The 21,077-nt window shown below is 38.3% G+C and overlaps 1 protein-coding gene across 2 annotated transcripts in view; it reads right to left on the bottom strand.

The window, feature by feature from the left end:
• LOC117674474 (uncharacterized) overlaps positions 1 to 21,077 on the bottom strand; it is a 54,644-nt gene that overhangs the window by 3,362 nt on the left and 30,205 nt on the right. The window contains exons 19-35 of one of the 2 annotated variants that reach the window (XM_087884556.1): positions 19,348 to 19,419; positions 17,111 to 17,179; positions 16,630 to 16,701; positions 15,748 to 15,816; positions 12,236 to 12,304; positions 12,063 to 12,131; positions 11,869 to 11,937; positions 10,861 to 10,929; positions 9,123 to 9,191; positions 8,902 to 8,970; positions 7,116 to 7,196; positions 5,145 to 5,180; positions 3,831 to 3,867; positions 2,449 to 3,006; positions 1,009 to 1,250; positions 493 to 583; positions 264 to 392 (exon numbers count right to left, since the gene is read on the bottom strand). In XM_087884556.1, coding sequence (XP_087740682.1) covers positions 264 to 392; positions 493 to 583; positions 1,009 to 1,250; positions 2,449 to 3,006; positions 3,831 to 3,867; positions 5,145 to 5,180; positions 7,116 to 7,196; positions 8,902 to 8,970; positions 9,123 to 9,191; positions 10,861 to 10,929; positions 11,869 to 11,937; positions 12,063 to 12,131; positions 12,236 to 12,304; positions 15,748 to 15,816; positions 16,630 to 16,701; positions 17,111 to 17,179; positions 19,348 to 19,419 — 1,870 coding nt within the window. The remainder of the gene's footprint in view (positions 1 to 263; positions 393 to 492; positions 584 to 1,008; positions 1,251 to 2,448; positions 3,007 to 3,830; positions 3,868 to 5,144; positions 5,181 to 7,115; positions 7,197 to 8,901; positions 8,971 to 9,122; positions 9,192 to 10,860; positions 10,930 to 11,868; positions 11,938 to 12,062; positions 12,132 to 12,235; positions 12,305 to 15,747; positions 15,817 to 16,629; positions 16,702 to 17,110; positions 17,180 to 19,347; positions 19,420 to 21,077) is intronic. The other variant, XM_060688012.2, reaches the window with a different exon arrangement.

Genomic DNA, 21,077 nt, shown 5'->3' with positions numbered 1-21,077 from the left:
AATAAAAGAAGTAAAAAAAAAAACCCATGAAATGCAAAGAGCTATCACGGTGGTTCAGCAAACTGGAAAGTGCAGAAGTTGAAATCCAAATAGCTTTGAAGGTCGCCTTATTGAGGAAGTCAAGAATTTGAGCATAAAATTATAATTACTTAGAATGTATGTACAGTACTATACATTTATGATTATATTTATGTACAGTACTATATGTTTATGTTTATAGAGAGAAAAAACCCCAGATTTGAAACTTTGCAATATGTAAAGACCTGTCTTGATGGTAGATGGCATGGAAGAAACCGAGGAATGAGATGGTGGCAGTGTCTTTTCAGCTGTTAGAGACGGCAGGGATGACGGTGGTGGTGAAGATGTTGTTGGCAATGGCAGTGCCGAAGTAACTAGTGCAGAGAATATTACAAGAAAGAAATGAGAAAGGGGAGGGTTTCTTTTATCTGTATGGCACATATTTCATTAAGAAATTAACTATGAAATAAGTACCTTTACCGTTAACTGGAGGCAAGACTGAAACATCACTTTTGTTGGATACCATGTTATGGTTCTCAAGAAATATTCTGTGTGATCCTTTTTCCTAAAGTAAATCCAGATTGGTTAGTTTTAAAATGTAGGTAGAGTTTCTATCCACAAAGGACAGACATTAGATAAATATTAGATAAAGGTGAACAAACTTCTTCCATCGCTATTATTTCCATGCTCAAAACCAACCCACGGCTCTGTGTTTCCAGTTTAAGAAAATCTCTATACAATCAGATAATATCAAACAATATCATTTCAGAAATCAGATTATTATATTACTAAATATTATTTATATTATTAGAATCAATTGTAAAATCCATCCTCAGCATTATCTAGAAACTAACCCAGACACTTATTAAACATACTCTGATTTAAAAAATGAACTGCAAAGCCATGTTTCTCTAACAGAGTTTTAAGGAAACCCACCCCATTAGTGCATTTTTATTTTTATTTTTTTTAATAAAGAGGACTTCAGAGTACCAGAATTAATGGTTGAGAAAACTGGCCAGTGTTTATGGAATTGTCTTTCATTGATGCTTCATATGTACTTGAAGATACTGCTTGTCCATTCTTATTGTTCATGTGTAATAAATGTTGTGAAGTATGAGAAGATATTGAATGAATCAATGATCCACTGATGCTTCCTCCATTTCCAACTCGGTTATATATTAAGGCACCATGTTCGTCCTCACAAAACTGGTTAACAAGTTTGGACTCTAAAGCTATAAAATAAGAAGAAAAAGAAAAGTCTAAAATATGGTAAAATATACAACTATTGACTAAGTAATACGAATATTCATAGTATTTTGAACGTGAATCAATAATTATTTTTATAAAAGTGTTGACTGCTTCTTTGATGTGTAGATAGCTCTTGGAATATTACTTTCACATCTCAGCATGTAACCTCTTACCAATATTGTATATCAGTTAGGAAAATCCTAGATATCAGCATGTGTACCAAAGCAGAAATAAACAATTTTGTATTCTCAAGGTATTTTCTATTACCATTCCTATTATTTCTGATCTTTCCCATGCTGGCTGACACTTTCCTATGCTGCCTGATAAAAATTGTTCTCCAAAATATTTAGATTGGTCATGTAAAATATTTTACCATTGACTGTAAATTCCAAATATCTTGAGTAGGAGGACTCTGACAGTAGGGGTAATGGTTTCTAGCAAAAGTATTTCCAGTAGCATATTTTTCATAAAAGAAAAATGGTTGATCATTGAGAGTTAGGATTAGCTAAAGCAAACCTGTGACCTTTTGAGTCATCCTTCGAGAGAAAAGTAGTGTACTCTGATGTAATGAACATTAAAGAATGAACATTAAATTTTAGGTTACCATTACCAACCTTAAAATGTGTTGGTTCATCCATTGCCTTCTTGTGGTAGGTTATAAATACAGATATGATAGATGTGTATACCAGGCAATTTTAAAAAATATTTTTTCTCAAGTTGTAAAGTTGTAATCTTTTTAAGGATAGATCTACCTTGTCTCATACTGAATAAAAATGATCAGAATTATAAATGTTGCATGTAACTCCTGATCATCTCTAGCAGTATTCATAGAACAAAAGCTACTGTATGTCATTTTATGTTATGTAAATGGTGTTTTGGTGACTCCTATTGGCAATAGCCTTAATCTATGATCATATACTAGCCTAGAATGGTAGGTAACACACATAAAAATACACACTTCATAGTTTGCAATGATAACATTAAAAATGATGTATTTTTTCCTAGTAGTAGTTGCTATTTCTACACTGATTGTTTTGGGGTTTTAGTCATAACAAAGTCATAACAAAACACAGAACCAAGGCCTTTTAGCTTAAAAGGGTATTAGTAGAATGTGTGTATATCTGATATCCACTATATATCAATGGAATCTGTTTATCTTCAGAATCATGTTTAAATGCTCACCTGGAAGAGTATTAAAATCATCAATAAGATACATATGTTCTCTGTCTGGATCAGATGCAATTAGATTCAGCTCACGTAAGAACTCAACTTGTGTTGGGTCTGAAGTATTTACAATTCCAATTGCATACATTTCTATGTTGGCTGCATGAGCTTCTCGGACAGCAATATCCAGCTTAACAGCTTCTCTCTTATCGGCTTGCCCATCGGTTAGGACTATGGCAACTTTCCTTACACCAGTTCGAGCCCCGAAAAAGCCTTCTTGTGTTGCTTTGCGGATGGCAGTTCCTGTGTAAGTGCCTTCTCCCATGTATAACATCTTTCTGATAGCTTGTTTCACATCCTGTTGGGCTGTGTACCTATTCAGCCCAAATTCAAGCCGAACTTCCAGGCTGTAGAGAACAAGTCCAATTCTAGTAGCATTTCTCCCTACAGTTACTCTGTCTACTAAAGCAGTAACAAAGTCTTTGATTATTTCAAAATTCTCTGGGCCAACACTTTCAGAACTGTCAATCACAAACACTAGCTCCATAGGTATTTCCTTGCATTTAATGCCACAACCTGTAAAAGGAAATTTGAAAAAAAAAAACTAAATTCTGAATATTTTTTACTGAAAAATCAAACTATATGTCTTTCCATGTGCGCTGAACATGAGCATTATTACAATTTTAATTCAAACATTATTTTTCTTTTATTTATTCAAAACATTTATATAGCCTCCTTCTGAGTTTGAAACCTGGGTGGCTCTCAATCAACAATTAAAACAGTATCAATAATAAAACAATATAGTACTATATTAAATCTATTGAAACAATAAATATTAAAAACCTGGCACCCAGTTAAAAATCCAGTTTAACTTCCAACATACCATTAGCCCCAGCCAGAGAACAACATATAACAACACCAATGTTCAATTCTTTGTTTACCCTCAATAGACAGTATCTTGCCAGACTAAAGCTTTACCACTCTCACTCTAATGGATCTACCCTGGGAGATTCTAGGGAATGGATATTTGGACTCTCTCCCTCTGTCTCTTATCTAGCTCTGGGCTGGGCTGCCCCTTGTCTTATCCCGCTCCTTGGAATGTGCTCCCATGCTTCTCAGAAACTGCAGTTTCACTGTAGTCCATCATTCCACCTCTCCCTTCATAGACACATTCCATCACACATACAGTCCCACATTAAATCCTTTCACCCACCCCTCCCTACCCCTTGGCTTGGGGAAAAACCCAAGTCTTCAGTGCTTTTCAGATTCCACAGGAGTAACCTGATTGTTGGCATTTTCATTTTATCTTTGAGTAAAGAGTATTCTAATAATTTTCCAATTTGGGGAAAAGAATAAGAACCTGCCCTAGGATATGATGGCAAGACAGATTGCAAACTTACCACATATCTCTTTAATTAACTTAATTATATCTTCTCTCTATGTTAGAAAAGAAATACACATATAGTATTACAGAACTGTTTCATTTTCAGCAATTTATAAAATGGCCTTTGGAAAAAATACATAAAAATAGTGTTTATTATACTTAGAATAATCTCATATTTTCATGCACTGAAAGTCATCTTATTCATCACCAATACTTAAAATAATTACAAAGTACGATTAGACATATAACATTGTTCTTTATATAGAACAATATAATTCCAACATCTTAAAATTCCTCAAATAAAATATTTTTGTGTGAGAAAATCTCTGATCTTCTTGCATTTTGCCAACAATTATTTTACAATATTTTGTAAAATATACAAAAAATATTTTACTTCAGTTCTCCAGGTATGCCACTGTGAACATTTGGATCAAGTATGGGGGATTATTACTGGGTGGGGAAAGCCAATTCTCTGTCTGTCTTATAGCCGAGATTGGCTACAAACTGCCAGCTGCTGTAATTTGTAACTTGTAAACAGATTGATATATATGCATAATTACTACCATAGATAATTTTTCATTCATTTCCAGGCAGAGCATCACCTAGTTGGTAATGGACATTGAAAACAAATTAATCCAAGCAACTAATATCCCTTTCCCTAAGTCAAGAGTGGAGCATACTGAAACTCCATTTATCTTTCTGAAGAACTCCAGCATAACCAGCAGGTGCCATTACACCTGAAGCTCTAGGAAACATGCAATCTAATCAATTCATTTTACTTTGGCAAACAGACCAATTTCTGTTTGTGCATGCATGTTCATACATACATATTACATATACCTACATATGCATAGTTTGGTGTTGGCCTACTAGTTGTAGAGGAGAAAGGGAGGGAGGGAGGAAAGAAGGAAGGAAGGAAGATTACATTTACAGTATAATATTTTACTTTATTTCATTTATTTGATGCCTCTTATTACTGAGATAATTTGATTTTCTTAGATTTTTTATCATGTGACCCCTTACAGACAGAAATATTAATTTTTAGAAAAACTGTTGTGCTCAGAACCCATAGAATAAATCATTGGGAATAAATCACTGAAACAGTCTTTAAAAGGCAGAGGGATATCTTCTATGCTCTTTTTCTCCCACTTGAAAGGAAATTACAGGTACATTTTAAAACAATTTAGACATCATGCACTGGTATCCATTTTATATATCTACTTTAAGCAATTAATAATTCATTTCCCACACTTTCGTAATTATTATTAGGGACACATTAATTGAGAACAACACAGCATAACTAAACTTGATTCTGAAAAAGATTGCTTACTGTTAGACCTTGTACTCCTTTGGGTCCAGTTTTACCCTGAAAAGGCAATATATTTTATTATTATTTCTAATTCATCATTAAGGTTTGATGGTATAGAAAGCAATCTAAATCAGTGCACATATAATCATAGGAACCTGGCCAACCATCCTATGAAAACAGGATCACCTGCTCCTACTCTTTCTGTTGGAGATAGGGAGAATTTCCTCCCGAGCCTGCCTGCCATCTTCTATAACTAGTTTCTTCCAAGGGGCGATTAGACTAGGAAGAGTGAGGGCCAGAGGCTATGCTTGGGAAAGATTGGAGAGTCCCCAAAGATATTTGCCATGTCTCCAACCTAGACAAAGGGGGGGGGGAATATTGCCAGCTACTTTACTGATGAAAAAGTTTCTCCCATTCCTTGTTCTTAAGTGTCAAATTTAAAACCTCCTTATAAAGAGAGTAATTCTATTACTTTTGGTGGAAGCAATCCCATGACTGCAAAATGCAGTCTGGCAATATATGTTGACATAAGATGAATTGTTTCTGATAGAAGAGAATATTTGTAGCTCAGGATTCAACTGTGGGGTCCTTGGTACTCTCTGAGATTGGTTGTTTTCTTGCAGACATTTCATTACCAAACTAGGTAACATCATCAGTGGGATGAAAACTCCTTAATTTCACAACACATGGAGAGACTGAACCATAGCTTCAACTGGGAAACTGTGAGCATTCTAGACCAAGCCAAATCCAAAAATGCTAAATAATTCAATGAAGACTGGCACTTAGTCAAATTAGCCATTAACAAGAATATAGAGATAAACAACATATGTATACAATTCAAGAGACAATCCAAAAGTAAAAAAGAAACAAAGAAACAAAATATCTCCTCACCAGCAATCAACAGCCAGATAAGCAGAGATTAATGCTAGACCATGAATCAAGAAGTAAATTATTTATTTATTTATTTTATTTATTTATTATATTTCTATAACGCCTTTCTCCCGTAGGACTCAAGGAGGTGTACAGTCAAGAAAAATATAGACACACAAACATCATAAATAATACCCCATAATACAAAAAATAATACCCCAATCAAGGAACTACCAACTCAGACAAACAAGCTAAGAGTATACAAGCCTAATCAAGGAACCACCAAGGGCAAGTCACTAGTATATAAAAAGAGAGTAAACCCTAGTCCTTTCTAGCATTGATGCAATGAGCATTGTCTAGCTTAGTAATGAAATGTCTGCAAGAAAACAATCAAGTTCAGAAAGCACCAAGGAGCCCACTGATAACATGTTCAGAAAGCAACAATTCTCTATTATAATTTTATTTGAAATATTAGGAAAGTATAATTGTGCTTCTGGTTTTGAATTCTGTTATTCTACTCATCACAGATAGTTCAACCCAATTTTTCAAGATGGAACTATCATCCAGAAAGTTAATCTACTCAAATTATAGGTAGACTTCGAATTATCACCACAATTGGGACCAGAATTTCCATTGCTAAGCAAGGTGGCTGTTAGTTGCACTCAGTTTTATGACCTTTTTTCCATGGTTGTTAAGCAAAACATTTCAGTTGTTAAGTGAATGATACAATCAATAAGCAAATCCAACTGCCCCCATTGACTACACTTGTCAGAGGCTGGCTGGGAAGGTTGCATTGACCTGGGATGCATGCTGATTGCCAAATGCCCAAATTTTGATCGCTTTACCATGCTGTGATAGTCATGGTATAAGTGTGAGTACTGTCTGCCAGTCACTTTCTCAATGCCTTTGTAACTTCACATGGTTGCTAAATGAATGATTGTAAATCGAGGATTTCCTGCATTCTTCTTAAGAATTGTTCTGGACCCTTAAAAGAAGGGTCAGTACCTATTCTGTAAGCTAAATTATTTGCTTGAAACTAATGCTGATACTTAAGATGTATACACCTGCAGCGTTTTGGCAACATGCTCTGCAGCATCTAACGGACGGGGTTTATGTACTTACGGGTTCTCCTGCTGTTCCAGGGTCTCCCATATTGCCCTTTTCGCCTTTTCTTCCTCTTTCTCCTGCAGTTCCACGATCACCCTTTGAATTTGTTACACAACATCGGTAAAGCATCTTATTTAAATGTAATGTAAATTCCTGTCATGTGACCATGAGATGCTGCAACCATCCTAGGTGTGAACCGATTGCCGAGAATTCTGATGGCAATCACATGACCACAGGGGCTTCTGGAACAGTAGGAACTTTGAGAACCAGTCATAACTACACTTGCTCAGTGCCATTGTAACTTTGAATGTCACTGAATGAGTGGTCATTAGCCAAGGATTACCTTGTGATATCCTTTTGCCTTTTTCTGGGCAGATGAGTTCACGTCCAAGTTGTTTGGTATTGCAGCTGCCCATCTTTTTCTTTCTTTCTTTCTTTGTAATAATGCTTATCCTCAATCAATAGGATGTTTGAGGCTAATATTTTGCCATCTTAGTTATTATTTTTCAAGGTCAGATGAGGTGAACACCAAGGGAAATATTTGGAGTTATATTGGTAATCATGGGCATTAGGAAGCCTATCCTTGGCTTACAATTTCCCATTCTAAATGCCTAAGTATTTATTGCCACAGTTATTGGTAGGCAGAGGAGAATTTGCAGGAAAATGTTTATTATATGGGCAAGATGCATTGAGAGTCAATTTGGCATAATTGTTAAGGCATCAGGCTAAAAACTGGGAAACTGTAATTCTACTCCCCCCTAGGCATGAAGCCAGCTAGATGACCTTGGGATGGTCACTTTCTCTCAGCATTAGGGTGGAGGCAACAAACTACTTCTGAAAAACCTTGCCAAGAAAATTGCAGAGATTCGTCCAGGCAATCTCTGATAATCGGACACAATTGAACAGAACAGAAAGAAAGAAAAAAAAAAAAAGGCAGTTTAGGAATTACATTCAGCAATCAAGTAAACAAATGGTCCAGGTCCATCAAATTATAAACGTACTGTTTTCTTTAGAGGAATGTTACAAGTAATTAGAAAATATAATAATAATTGCCTTAGAAAAACGTAGCAGATTCCTCATTGTTCCCAGTCAGCAATCATCTAGCCTGAACTATGCTGTCAAATGATAATCTGCTAGTGCAGTAAGATCAAATTGCATTGTTTTCAGTCTTTTTGTTAACTTTTAACATTAGTTTTTAATCATCCTTACCTTTTTTTTATTTAAACTTTTAAATATTGCTTTTATGTTTTAATTTAATTTAATTTAATTTCTAATTTATATACCGCCCTTCTCCCTGAGGACTCAGGGCGGTGTTCAGCCAAGATAAAAAACATAGAATACAAATATTAAAACATTTTAAAATATATATAAATTTTGGCCCGAAAGTTAAAAAAAATCATAAACTAATTAAAAGAATTTAAAAATTTCTTCTTAAGCCAACCTGGCTTGCTGGAAAAGATGGGTTTTCAGGGAACGACGGAAGGCATTGAGGTCATGGATTCTCCTTATCTCCGGGGGCAACTGATTCCAGAGGGTGGGAGCCCCCACAGAGAATATTTTAATATTTTATTTGTACATATTTATTTGTACAAATAATATTTTATTTTATTTCTCTCTGTGAGGGAAATGGGCAATTTTAAAATTTGATAAATAAATAAATATTAAATAAATAAAAATATTTTTTCATCTCTTGGAAGGTTCTCTGAGAGGTTGCTTGGGAGCATTAAATGTCCATGTTGATAACGCAGAGTCCGTATCTACAGAGTTAAGCTGGATGTTTGTGTAAAATTATAGCACATACCTTTGGTCCAAGAAGTCCTTCTCCAGGAGGCCCACGTGGTCCTGGCATTCCTTGAATTCCCTGTTCACCCTAATTATAATTAATTGACAGAACAGTTGACAATTTTATTGTATATTAAATACAATCTTATTTTCTAAATTTGACTGAAAATATATATTTCTAGTTTGTGAAGTCTGCTTTTCCATCTATGTTATATCTAAGTGTCCAAGAAATCATGATACCTTTGGTCCTTGTATACCTTCACCAGGTGGGCCTAAAGCACCAGGAGGCCCTTGTCGTCCAATATTTCCCTAAGGGAAAAAAGTATAGCCATCATTAACGATATCATACATGCCACCATATTTCATTTTGCTGCTATCTAAAATCTGTATAAGAACCACGAAGCTTCTTGAAATTTCTCCTGTTTGCAATCTGTATATCTCTAACAATTTAACTCTAACTGTAGTTATGCTAGAAGTATCTCTTGATTTTATTTGTTAGGGCTGCTTTTTTTTTCAAATAAACATGGCTGCCTTAAAGGACAGTTCTATTTATATAGACTATAGAGTAGACTATAAAGAGTAGACTATATCAAAAAGTCTAAGAAACATCCAACAAGATGACAGTAACATACAGTACCACCTTTATATGGGCTGCCTAGAATACAACATAGATGTATCTGTGAAGCCACCAGGGGTCAAATACGATTCAAGGAATATTTTACCTTTTTATTCTAGATTGTTCCAACTAGAAGTAGTTTGTGCATAATTCATTAGATCTGCATTTTTTAAAGTGACATATCAATGATTATTATTAATTATAGTGGCATTCCTACTTGCTACAGCCAGCCTAGTAACAGGTGGCCCAAGAAAGATTTCTAAGGCAAAAGGACAGTCTGACCGCAGTCATAGCAAAATGACCAGCTTGTTCCCATAAGTGGTGGCTCCATTAAAGCAACTAAGTTGAATGACTTGTATCTTAGTGAAGAAGTTGAGAAGTTGCAAAAATCTGATATAAAGGTAAAGATTCTCCTGCAAATGCGTGCTAGTTGTTTTCTGCTCTAGGGGCAATGCTCATCTCCATTTCTAAGCCGAAGAGCCAGCACTGTCCGAAGACATCTCCATGGTCATGTGGCCGGCATGACGAAACACTGAAGGCGCATGGAGCGCTGTTACTTTCCCACCAAAGTGGTCCCTATTTTTCTACTTACATTTTTTAGTGCTTTCGAACTTCTAGTTTGGCAGAAGCTGGGACAAGTAATGGGAGCTCATCCTGTTATGCGGCACTAGGGATTCAAACCGCTGAACTGCCGACCTTCTGATCGACAAGCTCGGCATCTTAACCAGGGGTGAAATCTACTTACCTTCCCTACTGGTTTGGAAGTGTGCCTGCGCGTCACATGTGATTTTGGACCCTCTGCGCATGTGCAAAGCCTTCTGTGCATGCACGGAGGGTCAAAACAGGTCACTTCCTGGTTAAAGCCAGGAAGTAATGATGTACGGGCAGGTGGGTGGAGCCTCATGCTGGCGCTGCTACTGGTTCTCCAAACCACCTGCCGTTGCCGCTACCAGTTCGCCCAAACTGGCACGAATTGGTAGCATTTCACCCCTGGTCTTAACCACTGAGCCACCACATCCCTTTTAAAAAATCTCTACCTTAATCTTTATTTTCTTTATATTTTACCTCAAAATACTTCCCAGGAGCAAACTATGATTTCTGAAATCATCTATAATTTTTTAAATTTTTCCAGATACCTAGATTCACCCATGTGTGAGTTGAGAGCTATATAAATTTGCTAAATAAATAAATAAAAATAAATCTAAAAGTAACATTTCAACGAGTCTTGCAATAAGAATGGTAAGCTTTTATATTTCTTTCAATATATCTTTATTATTATTTGAATTGCATTTTGCTAAGTTTTCATTTTCTTGTCTTTTCATTCACAAAATATTAGTTATGACTATTCTGATTGTGACTTACTTTTGGTCCTGGAAGGCCTTCTCCTGTTGCACCTGGGAGACCAGTTGGTCCTCTTGTACCTGGATCACCCTAAAATGTATATTTGTAAACATTTCAAATTAGTATTGTTGGTTGCATAGTTAGTCAGATTTTAGACTGGATTTGGCATTTTTATCTATCCATCAAGTCCTTTCCAAGGACCTGGAAAAGGCAGATGTTGTTTGATGGCATTGAAGATATTGACACAAGATATAGCAATATCACTTAGACTTATATACTGCTTTGCAGTGCTTCACAGCCCTCTCTATGCTATTTACAGAGTCAGCATATTTCCCCCAACAATCTGGGTCCTCATTTTACCGACCTTGGAAGGATGGAAGTCTGAGTCAACCCTGAGCCTGGTGAAATTCGACCTGCCAAATTACAGGCAGCCGGCAGTCAGCAGAAGTAGCCTGCAGTACTGCACTCTAACCACTGTGCCACCATGGCTCATATAATATAATTATTATTATAGTTGGTTGCCCACTTGGCCAAATGTTTAGACTAGGTTTGGCATTTTATCCTTCTATCAAGTCCCTCCAAAGGACGTGGGATAGGCAGATATTATTTGATTATTTGAATAGTTAACAGATGTAGATGCAATGTATTAATCATACAAATTTACTTGGGAGGTACAATTCATAGACTTTTTCTCAAAACAGGCAAAGGATGTAGCAAGACAAGTAGATACGTGTTTTGAATCTATGGTTCAGTTTGTGCATTATGCTAAACTATAGGAAAGAAAGAAGAAAAAGTTTAGGGTAAACAGTAAAAGAAAAAACAAGCATTGCTATTCGCCTTAGCGCAGTAAAATAAGGTAATAGCATACAGCCTCAGCTGTTTACTTTATATAACAATAAACCTAATATATTCTCTCTCTCTCTCTCTCTCCTCTCCCTTTTTATCTTATATACACTTTATACATACAATTTAGCTTATGTAACACTATTTATCTAATATATACATATAATCACACTATATAAAGTGCACCTTTGGTCCAGGTAATCCAATCCCATCAGGGCCTGGCTCTCCAGGAGCTCCAGGAAGACCAGGAAGACCCTGGTGTAGGGAAGTAAATAGATTTAACTGTTAATGGTTCTGAATTGCATACAGTCCCTATTCTTTCTTACTGTGATTCACTGTTCAACATTCTTTTTAAGTAACAGCAAATGTTGGCTACTTACAGGTAGGCCTGGATAGCCATCTCCTTTGGGGCCAAATGGACCAGGAGGTCCTGGGTGTCCACGATCACCCTTTTTGCAAAAAAAGGGACATATTTACATGTTATTATAGCTGCAGTTACACTCCATAAAATACTTCTCCTTTAAAGGAACTGATTTACCAATATGGTTGTTACCTTAGCCCCAGGAATCCCTATCCCTTGCTCTCCAATTGGTCCAGATGGTCCAGGTAATCCAATATCACCCTTCAATTACAAGGAAAACAGTGATTTTGTTGTTGCTATTGTTGTTCCATCTATCTATTGGATTTTTGACAAACCTTTTGTGACAAGAGTTTAAGGCATCCAAGCTAGTATTACTTCCTCCTATTTTCTTCATAATTATAACCCCGAGAGTCAGTTAGAATGAGAGAAAATGATTGGTTCAAAGTCACTTGGTCCCCCCAATCTTGGACTCAGGGGTGGGTGCTAAATTATTTTACTACTGGTTCTGTGGGCGTGGCTTATTTTGTGGGTGTGGCTTGGTGGGGGGGTAATGTGACTGGGTGGGCATGGCCAACTTTTTTTTTTTTACTTTTAAAAGCATTTTTTCTACAACCTTAAGAGGTTGCAGAAAAAATGCTTTTAAAAGCCTCTGACGATCAGGCAACTCAGCTGGGATCGCCAGAGTCTTTTAAAGGCCTTTTTTTTTCTACAACCTCTTCAGCTGAAGAGGTTGCAGAAAAAATGCTTTTAAAAGCCTCTGACGATCAGGCAACTCAGATGGGATCGCCAGAGGCTTTGAAAGGCATTTTTTCCCCACAACCTCTTCAGCTGAAGAGGTTGTATGTAGAAAAAATGCTTTTCAAAGCCTCTGATGATCCCAGCTGAGCCACGCGATCATCAGAGGCTTTTTTTTTTTACTTTTAAAAGCATTTTTTCGGCCGAAGAGGTGGTAGAAAAAATGTTTTTAAAAGTAAAAAAAAAAAAGTCTCTGATGAGGTGGACGGGGTAAGCGAGCGGCAACCAGGCCCGGGACCAGTTTGGGGGCGTGGCCAGCCAATGTTATTACCGGTTCTCTGAACTACTACAAATTTTTACTACCAGTTCTTGCAAACCTATGCGAACTGGGAGCAACCCACCACTGCTTGGACTAGAAGATCAACTACTATGTCACACTGTCTTTTTCCAGCCTCATCAGGAAGCACAAGAACAGACACTATTAGGATCTCAAATTTATAGTCCTAATCTGGCTCACAGGCTGGCTCATATGGCAATAGTAGCTCAAGGGAGGCCATTCTTTTCTCCTTTGAGCAAAATGAATAGTAGATAAAACTGCTCCGTGTTTTTCTGCTTTGTCCTGCACTGAGTGCTTTTCTCAGTACAGGAGGGAATTCTTCCTGTAGGATGCACTGGACATGCTTACACTGAGGTGGGCACTTAATACAGTGGTGGGTTGCTTCCGGTTCGCCCTGGTTTGGATGAACCTGTAGTGGCGGCAGCGGGAGGCTCCGCCCACCTGCCCAGATGTCATCAAAAATGCTCTGCACATGCGCAGAAGGGTCTCCACATGCGCAGACGTGAAGGGCGTGCGCAAAGCGCGCGTGCGTTCATGAGAGCGAATCAGTAGCGAAGGTAAGTGGAACCCACCCCTGACTTAATAGAGTGATAAGGACACAGGGGATGCTTTTGTAAAAGAACTACCTCCTTGCTAATTCATAAGAAAGTTCTTAGAACCCAAAGGAGTCTCTGGCCTAATACAGGTAGTCCTCAATTTATAATTGGTCACTTAGTGAGCGTTTAGAGTTAAGATCTACCTGAAAAAGGGGGCTTATGATGTGGATTCAAAGTTCCAACACTCTCTCCCCCCCACCCCCCAGTCACTTGACTGTACTTTGGATATTTGGTAACATGGCCACATTTACAGCCATTTGTAGCATTCCATGGTCACCTTTTATGACAATTTTGCTGAAAACCAGCGCATAATTTATTTATTTATTTATTTATTTATTTTTCATATTTGTATACCGCCCTACTCCCGAAGGACTCAGGGCGGTGAACAGCCATAATAAATACAAATACATATAGAAGTTAAAAACTATTAAGAAACAGATTAAGTAATTTAGGCTCAAAGATTAAAAAACATCCAAATTTATCTAAAGAGGTTTAAAACCCAATTTAAAAGCCAGTTTAAAAGCCAATTAAAAAGGGAGAGTTAGGCCAGACCAGCTTGTTGGAATAGAAATGTTTTCAGGGCACGGCGGAATATGCGTAAGTCTTGGATGTTTCGTAACTCCGGGGGAAGCCCATTCCAGATGGTAGGTGCCCCCACAGAAAAGGCTCTCCCCCTGGGGGCCGTCAGTCGACATTGTTTGGCCGATGGCATCCTGAGGAGTCCCTCTCTATGGGAGCGAACTGGTCGGTGAGAGGCTATTGGTGGCAGGAGGCGGTCTCGTAAGTACCCTGGTCCTGAGCCATGGAGCGCTTTAAAGATAGTAACCAAAACCTTGAAGCGCACCCGGAAGACCACTGGGAGCCAGTGCAGCTCGCACAGGAGGGGGGTTACATGAGAGCGCCACATTGCTCCCATTACCACCCGCGCGGCCGCATTCTGGACCAGTTGGAGCCTTCGGGTGCTTCTCAAGGGGAGCCCCATGTAGAGAGCATTACAATAATCCAGGCGTGAGGTGACAAGGGCATGAGTGACCGTGCGTAACGAGTCCCGATCCAGAAAGGGATGCATTATATAATGAATAATGGGTTTGCTTAATGACTGCAGTGGTCGCCTGAGAACTGCAGCAGTTGTTTTATGACCATGTCTGCTTAATGACCACTGCAAAAAGTTTTACAGAATTGGGTTGATCATGTGAGCGACCTGTTTTACTACCGATAAAATTTATTATTGTAATGGGCAGGCTCCATTACGATCGTAACTCAAGGACTACTTGTATAGTGAATTATAAATTGGTTCTAAGCTGGAAATTATTCAGTTCTGAAATTCTAGCAATTTCATTTCATTTCAATACATCCAGTTAAAGGAGATACTGTAAGAAAAATTACTTTTGGTTCAGCTTCCTTTTCTTAAATTTCATTTTCTGATACTGTCTAATCTGCCAGAAAAGAAGGAAACTAGATCCAGCTGGTGAATTTGTTCCCTGTCCCTGTTTTACAATAAAAACTATAGGAAGAATTAAAGAGAACAGCCCTGCATATACTCATCTAGGTCACTTTTTGTTCATTAGAATCAGTGGTGGGATTCAGCCAGTTCTCTCCGGATCGCGCGAACCGGTAGCAGCGACTACGGGAGGGTCCGCCCACCCCCTGGACATAATGTGTGACTACTGCGAATCGCAGAAGGCCGTGTGCATGTGCAGAGGTGGCCGTCCACATTTGCGAACCGGTAGGGAGGTAAATGAATCCTACCTCTGATTAGAATGCTTAGGAAATGTCCATGCAAGTGTACCAGATATTGTAAAATTAATGAATATCAAATATCTCAGGGGCTGCCACAAAGAAGAGGGAGTCAATCTATTCTCCAAAGCACCCGAGGGCAGGACAAGAAACAATGAGTGGAAACTAATCAAGGAGAGAAGCATCTTAGAACTAAGGAGAAATTTCCTGACAGAACAGTTAATCAGTGGAACAAGTTGCCTCCAGAAATTGTGAATGCTCCAACACTGGAAGTTTTTTTTAAAGAATACATTTGTTACCTTGGGTCCTGTAATGGCACGTCCTGGAAGCCCTGGCATTCCCAGACGTCCTGGGGAACCAGGTTCACCCTGCCATAAGAAAGAAAACAAAGTTTTCAAAGGAGTATTACTTAGTGCAGTATTTCTCAACCTCAGGGAACTTTACAAAGTGTGAATTTCAACTCCCAGAATTCTCCAGAAATTCTGATTGGAGAATTTTGGGGGTTGAAGTCTAAACTTGATAAAGTTCTTGAGGTTGAAAAACACTCACATAGTGAATTTAGTAAACTTATATTCCTTGATATCGGGAGTAAACCTTTCCCCTATGTTAAAAAGTTGGATTCTGTGGTTGTACATAGATTATTGCAATTTTTAAATGTTTTAAAAATAACTTCCCATTTTATATCTGAAAAGAAAAATCAGATACATTCCCTATGTTACTAAAACTTTATGGACACTTTTTAAAAAGGAGAACCAATTCTAATCACAGATTAGTTTCTCTGTCCTTTTGCCTAAATCTTTAACAAAGGCTTCCTAAATCCACCTTCCACCAAATGAGTTAATATTAAAATTCTGATTATCCTAAACTGATGTACCAAACTTAACAAAACTGCTCTGAAGTAGGTTATTCATTTGGCAAACCAGATCAGGATGAGCATGGAGGAAGGGACTTCCAATGTAGGTGGAGTGCCTTTTGATGCTGATTATTTTTATTATAAGCCGCTTAGTCTCACGTATGTAAGATAGGCAGCTATATAAATCAATTAAATAAACAAGCAATGTGATGGCAAGCTACAGTATATGGTATACATCATGGCTAGTTTGACCATATCTGGTGAAGTCTTAGTCACAAAGTTTGCTGAGAGACCAACTATCATAATAAGAACAAAAATAATGTGATACTTTAGCTCCAGCAGGCCCAGGGACTCCAGTTGGTCCAGATAAACCACGTATTCCTCTTTGACCTTGATCGCCCTAGGAAAAGTTTTAGAAAGCATTCAGACAACACATGCTTTAACTTTCTTGAAGAAAGCAAAAAATAAATAAATAAATGCAAATGCAAGGGACATTGGAAAATTCAGTATATATTTGTACCTAAAGACAGACATTTTACTTTGGTCAGTACAATTAGAAGTAGACAATTCTTTCTTGCATCAATGCATCTTTAACATTGGGTCTAAAGGACTGGGAAAATCTGAGTTAAGGAAGGAAATGAAGAGAAGAAAGGACGTTCTCAACATCTGGCACTGAATTTCTAAACCAAAAAAAAAAAAGGTTGATAAAAGTCATTTTCCAAAAAGCTTTTCATACCTCTAATAATGGAAATGTATTTTATTTATTTTGGCATGATCATTCCAGAAACAATGAACATAAAATTCCTTGCCTTTTCACCCTGAATTCCAATTCCAGGAGCACCTTCTGGACCACGTGGGCCAGGTAAACCTGGTTCTCCCTGTAATACAGCATAGTATATGAGCATTAAATATTTTGGTGCAGCATAGATATTAAGAGATTATGTCTCTGTGAATATGGAAGTCCCTGGATGGCATCCTACAATACAGTATGTCTTCGAGAAAAGGCACATATGTGCAATCTTACAATGTTGTGGTCCGCACGCAGCCTGCGGAACTGGCAGCGGAGTCAGACAGTGATGAGGAAGAACATGGGCCAGTCCTGGAGGCTGGGGAAGGCCCGGATGAGGACTCTGCGTCAGAGGCAGAGATGGGGCCAGGGCCATCGGGGAGTGATGTGCTGACTCCGGAGCCTCCAGAGGCTGACAGTAGAGAAGCAGAGGAACAGGAGCAGCCTGTTCCTAGTGCACCTATGAGAAGAGCTGCCAGAAGGCAGAGCGGCTAAAGCAGTGAGGACGACTCGGGAGTAGGGCCAAGAGATGATTGGCCCCTCCCATAAGGCTTAAAAGACCAGCAACGGCTCTTGGCCTCTTTGTCGGAAAACAATGTTGAGAGACTTGCTTCTTATCTTGCTCGGCGTTTTCTACTTCTGAACTTTTGCCAAGAGAAGCCTTTGGCAGTTTGCCTAATTATACCAAGGTTAGATGATAAGAATTTTATGAAGACTTTGTTTTGATTTAGTTTGGACTACGCTGAGAATGAGTTAATTGTTAGCTGTTCTAATAAAGTTTGTTTATTTTGGAACTGTTGGCGTCTTTTACTACCTACTTGGGCCTGGGTCAAAACACACAATGTTTTTAACCGAGCACTTTTTATTTCCCACTACCATGTATTCTTTAAAGAATTTGATGGAGCCCATATATCATCTTCTACTTGCAACCTTCCTGTGTTTCCCCACCATTTATTCCATTTTTTTTAACGTATGAAAGAAAGATAGATTAGCTAATCATGTCTTTTGACTTTTTGTTCTCTAAAAAAGGAATACCACCAGTCTCAGCCCACTTCTATAATCTCTGAGTTTTATTGCTTAATCTTCCGTATAAAGCAAGTGCAAGAATTATGACAAGATGATGCATGGGGAGGATTGTGCAAGCAGTAAATCTTATATATAGTAGACTGAGCAATATGACATAGAGATCTATATTATTTTTTACTATATGTTGACTTACTTAGCACAGGGGAGGCAAGGCAAAGACAAACAAGGAAACACAAATGTCAATGCAAAGCCTACCTGTTACTTATTGTGTGCAACCCAACAATGCTAGTATAAAGGGTGCAGCTAATGTCATGATGTTGCAACATACATTTAACTATAGTGATTTTGGCAAATGGGTGGTTAGAATACTGTTTTCCCCAAAATAAGATATCCCCTGATAATAAGCCCATTCGGGCTTTTGAGCGCATGGCAATAAGGCCAAGTGCTTATTTCAGGGTTCAAAAAAATATAAGACAGGGTCTTATTTTTGGGGAAACACGGTAGACAACTATGTGATTAGAATAGACCACATAGAAATAGAAATATTACCTATTTATCAGAGCCCATTTTCATCAGGAAGACGTAGGTATGTAGGAGCACACAAGCACCTACTTGCAATTCCTTAAACTAAATGTGCTTTCTCCTTTGCAGTTGAACTGCAGACACAACTGTCTAATTCCAGAAAAATGTGGTGAACCAGAGATAAATCTTGGAGAAAGTATGCGATGACAGTTACAAAAATATGTTTTAAGTCCAAGATATGAAGAAAACACTAGAAAGAAACTCCCATTGACTCAGACGTATCTTCCTGGGATATAAGAGGGATGGAAGAGAAAATAATAACGTTTTCCAGATTCTGTGACAGTAGTTTGTTTGTATCAGTAGATTTCCACATTCTTCTGGAATCCATTTCCTGATTCAGTCTACCTCAAAGGACTGAAAAAAAGATGCAGCTATTTTAAAGAGTTGTAGACAAATACAGGTACTCTTTAAATGTCCTGCATACACTCAAACACCTATTTGTCCTCAAATCCAGATGGATGCGTCAGATAATTATGTAGCCCATTTATGTATAATGCCACTGAAGTCAGCTTCAACAACACAAATATATTGCATTAGTACTGGTAATTGCCTTAAGACAATCATGAATGCATTATTTTATACATTATACTTTATTGTTTTATTTCTTATGGAAAGGCACTTTCTGCCTATTTTAAAAAATAGCAAGCAAACCTTTTGTCCTGGTGCACCATCTTCTCCTGGAAGCCCAGGTAAACCTGCCAAACCTGAAGTACCTGGTTCCCCCTGTTGTAAGGGAGAAAGGGAAAAGTTGTTAAAAGAAACAGGACAGCCTGGATTTTATTTAATGCAGAACTGAAAAGCAGACAGGCTGGGAAATGCATGCAAAAGATTATAAGTGGTCCTCGCCTTATGAACACTCATTTAGTGACCATTCAAAGTTATGACAGTATTGAACACTAGTTATGACCAGGCCTCAAGTGGCCATTCCAGCACTCCTGTGGTCACATGATCATGACCTAGGCCCTTGACAACCAGCTTGCCCTTATGACCAGTTGCAATGTCTTGTGATCATGTGATCATCGTTTGAGATCTTCTCTACCGGAGACACGCAGAGGGCGGGAAATACAAAGAACCGACGAACAGCTGATGGGGGTGGTGGCTTTAGCTGCCGGATGATGGCTTAAACAGGAAATAATGGATAAATAGTGCTGAGAAGCGACTGCTCTCAGCGCTGACTTTGAACCTATTACTCGACTTGTACTGTGATTTGGCTGTGTTCGGTGATTAAAGCCTTGCAAACCATCTTTGGCTGCTGGTCTTTTGTAGAGCTGCACGGACCTGGAATTGAATAGCCGAGAGCCAGCTTCTCTCTGCTCTTAGCTGTATAGACACAATGCTGCGCAGACTATCTCCTTCCAAGTGTGTATATTTTTGGATTGAGACAGATATCTGGATTTCCCAATTGTATGCATTCTCTGGTCAGATACATAATGTATTCTAAGGTTTTCTTTATTTACTTAACTTATATAAATCTAAATGGCTTTTCAGACTAATTAGATAACTATAGAATAACCTAATTAAATAACTCTGGGGGGCTAATAAGTGTAAAAATAGAAACATAAATATAAAAACAAGGGGGTAAAAGATGCCAGGCAATAATAAACACTTCCATCAGCAGACAGCAAAAACACAAACCAGACTCCACAAATATCCTGATCCTAAAGTCTGAAGCAACACCCACGTTTTTATGGCCTTCCAAAAAGCCAAGAAGAAGTGAGGGGGGCGGGGAATGTGTTCCACAGGCAGTTGCTCTAACTGAAAAAGTCCTAATTTCCACAGGATGACATTGATTCATAGAAGCAACCTGGAACATGCCCCTCTGCTGGATCTGGTGGGAAGCACAGACATTATTACAAGTGCTGGGTGGGTGCTTAAGAATCTTGGCCCTACACCATATAGGGCTTTATGGATTATAATCAGCATTTGAATTGTGCTTGGAAACCTATTGGAAGCCAGTGCAGCTCACATCATGTGTGCAAACCAATTATGTCACCTCTTTCTGAACCAGGCTCAGTTTCCAAAAGTTCTTCATGGGCAGACCCATGCAATGATTCAAATGGGAAGTAACAAAGGGATGCGTGACTAGGAGCAGACTCCTCCAATCCAGGAAAAGATGCAACCAGTGCTCAAAATAGATTCCTGCAAAGTCCTTTTGGCCGCAGGTGCCCTCAGTTCCTTAAGCAGAGCCACAATCCCAGGAAGACCTCCAAAGTGCACATGAAGTCTGATAGGGGGAGTGTAGGTACCTCACCTATGACAACTCTGCAGACCTAAAACCCCACAGTTATTCAGTCTTCAATCAGAACCAGTTCCTCCTTGCCTAGACCGTTACAACCTCCAGATACTGAGAAAGAATCTCAACGGCATCACTTGAGAGACTA

This window comes from Pantherophis guttatus, chromosome 1 (genome assembly GCF_059756535.1).
Source record: "Pantherophis guttatus breed Tessera chromosome 1, ASM5975653v1, whole genome shotgun sequence".
Lineage (NCBI taxonomy): Eukaryota > Metazoa > Chordata > Lepidosauria > Squamata > Colubridae > Pantherophis > Pantherophis guttatus.
This window is presented reverse-complemented; position numbering and strand designations above follow the sequence as displayed.